Raw genomic sequence first — 4,950 nt, 5'->3', positions numbered from 1 at the left:
CCCCCCCTGGGTATACAAAAAACATTCTTGAGTGTTCATTCAAAAAGCCGGATCGACTGCATTCTGGCACTATAAGTTCTCGCATTATTAGGCAAAATTGTAAAGGTGAGTGAAGAAAAGCCTCCTGATCCATTGTGTTCACGTTCGAGTGCACCGAAAAAGATTCATTTCAGCTAACAAGCTAATCGGTTCCGACAGCTTATGTGCGAGTAGTTCCTAATATATAACGAAGATTCGGATCGCTTTTTGCTCTTAATAGGGCTCATGACAAGTGAATGGACGGAAGATGGACAGATATGGTTTTAAACGTTTTAATGTGAAGTTGATGACGGTTTTTATAGCGAATGGGCTCCGGTGAGTTCACCAATGGAGTGAGAAACGATATTTTAAAAGCATTTATTCAAGCTTTATTAATCGCGTTTTTTTTTAAGATCATTTTTAACAACATTAGTAACATTTTTATAATTAAGACTGTGGGCTCAATAGCTCGATTCTTTTAAAATTTCCGTTTTTTTTTAATTTAACGCCCTACATCTCGAGAATCACAAATAATTGCCTTGCATTGATGTTCTTTTAAATAGACATATTTTTTAAGTTTAACGTCTAGGAATTTTCAACCGCTTCGCCCATATACAATTTCCAGCTTATCTTATCTAAACATATTTTCTACTTAAATCGATTGCTATCAGGATGTTTGGAGACAGGTAGGGTTTAGTCAAAGGTATAGATGGACCTTTGACAACAACAAAAAACAATTTAATTAAAAACCACTGTATTATCAAAGTATTATTAAGATATAACATGTTAAATGACGGGTGTTTTTTCGACATGAATGTAAAAGCATTTGAAATCAGTATTGGATAAAACGCGCTTCCCAAATCGACAACGAATACAGAAATGAAAAATGAAAGAAAAACTATGACAATTAAGCTACGTTATGTTACAAACACCTTCGAAATACTAGATTCAACATAGACGAGATAAGTGGGTAGAGTCGTAATCGACTCGTTACACATTACCATTGCCTTAACACTCGATAAATTAATGAAAATGTGCAGTTGAGCTTTAGGATGTGTTTGTTTCCATCTCCGAACCAGAATCCTGCTTTCATCCTGATCAAATTCATTGAACTTGAAAAGTTGCAGAAAGGTAATGGTAATGTGCAAACCCTTAACGTAATAACAGCCTTTCTTAGACAAAAGGAAATCGAATCACATTCTTAATTACTCATGTTGACAATATCTTATCAAGGGCATTGATAGCTAGTTTAGATCGCCAGAATACTGAAAAAGAGCTGAGATTATTTCGATACCTCAGTGGTGTCGGTTTTGATTGAAAACCAATTTAAATTAACATAAAAGTAGGAGACTATTTGTGAGCGTAATATGTACAATTCAACTGCAAATTCCGTTCCAGACAAAAAGTTTCTTCTATTAATTGGATAACAATGCCCTTGAATTCGCCACCACTTGTTAGCTATTTACAATATTTTTAAAACAAAAACTTTAAACCATTAGATAATAGACATTTTACTTATTGGGCTGCTCAGTGATTGGTCGCTTGAATAGCAGTACGTGAGGTTCTGGAATAAAAAAAAACAAATTAGAGCGCAAATCACAACCAACATAGATAGCGTTTAGTGTGTTAATTAATGTCAGGCTCAGTTTAATTAACACTAAACATTGAGGTTTTCAATAAGGAATAAAAATGAATGAAAAATATGATGCAGACACAACAATAAGGCAAATAGAATATTAGAGCAATAAACAGCAATCAAAGTATTTAAGTTAATGCAAATGAAACCTCAATAAATGTAATCAACTGCAGGAAAACGAGCCTCGTCTTACCAGGCTTATGCGTCATGTAGTGTATCCAACCTTTGCTTTGTTGTATACCAATACTTCTCCATTCATCTTCAGTCATCAAATGGGTTTTTGGAACGTACTTGACCATTTCTTTGGGAATTAATACATGCCTGAAAAATAAACGAGACTCTTTTAGTGCTCCCATTATTAACTGGGTCCTTTTGTGGCAGCTGTTGCTTGCCCAGTAAGTTCTGTGTTGTGATTACGTGCTTGAAACTCACGAACTTCCACAATTTAAGTAAGTTTTTGCGCATAGGACATGACTAGCAGGGCAGTGTATGAGTTAAAATGTACAACGGAGCAACAGGGGCCATAGCTGGTGTAACCAAAACTTACCTATACTCGTATTTATCGTCGTAATACTTATCGGAGTAGAAAATGTTGCGAAGGAGTTCTTCCTTGTTCATGGCTTAATTTGGAATAGTTGCTACTTCTAGGGCACAAGCTAAATTGCTAAAATTCACCAAATTTGTTCAAAACGCCGACAACGATGCTTTCCTCTTTCAGACTTCGAATGCAACGAATTATTTGCTGTCATTACTGTCTAAGCGTTTAAATTTACTACCCCAGCCAGGAAAGAAAAACCCTATGCATCAGGGTGGCCAACATTAACTACGGCCTAGTTACTTTAGCGACCAACCCAGTGCATTCATAATAAATTTCGTCAGCACCATAGATTACAGAAGTTACAACTAACCTCAATTTAGTGACGTAGGCAAGTCAACGAGGCTGTTTACATAACAAAATACTTTTTAAGGATTATTGCCCTTCTAAAGGGTGTTTAGTGTGGGAGTTTGCAAGTCTCTAACTATGGCTTCCCTGCTAAGTAGAACTGGATACATACGGCAATGTTGTGCAGTCCTAAAGTGAGACTTGAAACAGCTAAAAGTCGTGATATACCAACTAACTGAAAGCATTTTCCAGGGGGTCGCCCAGTATTTCCACATCGTCAGTGCTTCAAAAGGATGCTCCACTGAAGGATACTGACACGTTGCTCAAACCCGAGGAGATTGAACAAAAGAACAAACTCAAAGGTTACATAACTGTGGAAGGGCCCGTAAGTAGATTATTACAGTATTTACTTCAGGCGCAATCAGTGGGCAATTCCTATGCTTTAGACGGAACTATCGCTTGTGAGTGGCATCCCAGAGGAACAACTTAAAACACGCAAAGTGCGCATCTACGAGCCACCCAAAAACTGCATGCAAAGTGGCACTAATAACATTGGCCACTGGGAAATGGATTTCGATGCTAAGGAACGCTGGGAAAATCCACTGATGGGATGGTGTTCCACGTAAGCGTTCAAACTCGATCTAAGTAGCTTCAATTTAACTGACGGTGGGCTTACAGAGGCGATCCACTGTCGAACCTAAAAGTGCAGTTTGCAACTAGAGAGGAAGCAGTGGAATACTGCGAGAAAAACGGATGGGATTGGTACATCCAAAGCAGCAAATTGGACAAACCGTTCAAGCCAAAGTCATACGCTGTTAACTTTGCTTGGAACAAACGTACCAGAGTTTCAACTAAGTAGCTTCAAATGTTAATTTTGTTGTTAACTAGAATGTTTTAATTGAAGCAATAGAAGTCTCCAAGTTGCAAAAGCACGTTCTCATTCAAAAAGCTTAATATAGCTCAAACTGTGAATTTAGGGCGCAATAAATATAACATCGAAAATAACACTTTATTTTTAAAATCACATTTCGTTTCAAACATGTTAAACAATACTTTACAATAAAAACATTCATACAATCTTATGACACGATACAGGAAGAACGAACTTGGTAACTAGTTCGGCAATCAAACAGGGTGAACAAACAGATGATTTATTATTACAAAAGAAACTGATTATTGTTTTAAAAATTTTATATTGATTAACATTATGAGGGCAAGTTCCACACTGTAAAAATTCAGTAATTTCGTATAGGAATAGTGAGATGCATTTCATTAATCCACAATCTTGGATGTCCGCCATAAATGCAAAAGTAACATTTCAACTATCTGCATTATCAGTTACTTGCACATGTCATCTACCATTTTTTCCATGTCCCCAGCTGGATCAAAGTCACTGATAATTTCTTCTTGGCAAACCTCCATACTATTTGTAGGCGTTGTAGGACTGTCGAGCTCAATTCCCTCTGTAAGGAACATCTCTACATAGTCATCACCGGGGGGCTTCAATTTTGCAAGTTGCTCACGTAATTGTTTGTACAACTAAAAAAACTCGCTATAGCTGGAACTTTCGCTGGAGTTCGCAAATCAGTACCTTTCTGAAGCTATCCAATGCTGCGCTCCGGTTCTTTTTTATGATGCGCGGGCCACTTTTCTTCTCCTTTTTAACTTCCAATTCTAGTTCTTCTATCCATTTCTCCACTTGCGCTAGAACTTCGTGTTTCTTCATATAGAAATGGGCGTTTATCACATCTTCAAAGCATGGGCATGGATTTAGAATCTGATCCAACATTGCCCATCGCACTGTTGCTTGGCAAATGTTAAGGTTGTAGTCTTTTGAATTTACTGAGCCAGCAGGAGTACCTTTAAAAAGTTATCCGATCATTTTCAATCAAGAACCCTATGAATTCACATAGAAACACTATATTTTAAATAAGTTCTATATTGTTGAGGCGCATTCATTTTTTTACAAACTTCTTTTTGAGGCGAAATACCCAAAAAGAAGTCTATATTTTAAGTTTCCAATTGGTGCCTTACCTCTGGCTCTTTCATATCCGGGCTCGTTAAAGTAAGGTTCCGGCACTAGAATTAAACTCTGAATAGAAACTAACACCTGCAGAAAACTGGACGTTTGGGCATTCCATTTTTCTTCGGGTCTGCCATGCCAAGTGTTCAGTACCTAAAAGTACGCGTCATGTTGCAAATATTTTAGCGAATTTTAAACGCGCCTTACCGATAAACACACTTTTCCATCATTGTATAAATTGGGATTAAACCTAACGGTGTGATGGCCGGTCGTTTCCAAGTTGATTAGCATGGGCGACAACGGATAGTCCGGTGGAAAGAACACGTCCAATTCAAAACATCCATTCGCATACGGGGTATCAGCCGGACCGGTAATTAACACCTAGAAAAT

At 37.5% G+C, this 4,950-nt stretch overlaps 3 protein-coding genes across 3 annotated transcripts in view; 1 reads left to right on the top strand and 2 right to left on the bottom strand.

Moving 5' to 3' along the window:
• The window catches only part of LOC109546878 (baculoviral IAP repeat-containing protein 6), a gene marked incomplete at its 3' end in the record, with an annotated part of 36,898 nt that overhangs the window by 15,268 nt on the left and 16,680 nt on the right, over positions 1-4,950 (bottom strand). The window lies entirely within an intron of this gene.
• Positions 756-2,403, bottom strand: LOC109546898 (cyclin-dependent kinases regulatory subunit). Its single transcript, XM_019918068.2, has 3 exons — positions 2,202-2,403; positions 1,848-1,975; positions 756-1,582 (listed from the first exon to the last, which is right to left on the bottom strand). The coding sequence occupies exons 1-3, from the start codon at positions 2,270-2,272 to the stop codon at positions 1,530-1,532; spliced, it is 252 nt and encodes an 83-aa protein (XP_019773627.1). The 5' UTR covers positions 2,273-2,403; the 3' UTR covers positions 756-1,529.
• Positions 2,520-3,542, top strand: LOC109546896 (NADH dehydrogenase [ubiquinone] iron-sulfur protein 4, mitochondrial; the record flags this gene model as incomplete). Its single annotated transcript, XM_019918065.2, is given in 4 exon segments — positions 2,520-2,731; positions 2,790-2,922; positions 2,984-3,159; positions 3,216-3,542. Coding segments are annotated over 4 exon segments (546 nt in total). The 3' UTR covers positions 3,397-3,542.

Source organism: Dendroctonus ponderosae, unplaced genomic scaffold (genome assembly GCF_020466585.1).
Source record: "Dendroctonus ponderosae isolate FM_Combo_2020 unplaced genomic scaffold, Dpon_F_20191213v2 Dpon_F_20191213_6, whole genome shotgun sequence".
Classification (NCBI taxonomy): Eukaryota; Metazoa; Arthropoda; class Insecta; order Coleoptera; family Curculionidae; genus Dendroctonus; species Dendroctonus ponderosae.
Note: the sequence above shows the minus strand (reverse complement) of the source record. Positions and strands in the feature narration are given on the sequence as shown.

Excerpts from the sequence above, each read along its gene's own strand:
- LOC109546898 (XM_019918068.2), bottom strand. The coding sequence starts at position 2,272 with ATGAACAAGGAAGAACTCCTTCGCAACATTTTCTACTCCGATAAGTAT. Across the intron at positions 1,976-2,201 it reads GACGATAAATACGAGTATAG|GCATGTATTAATTCCCAAAG; the intron begins GTAAGTTTTGGT and ends TTTATTTTTCAG. Across the intron at positions 1,583-1,847 it reads CTACATGACGCATAAGCCTG|AACCTCACGTACTGCTATTC; the intron begins GTAAGACGAGGC and ends TTTTTATTCCAG.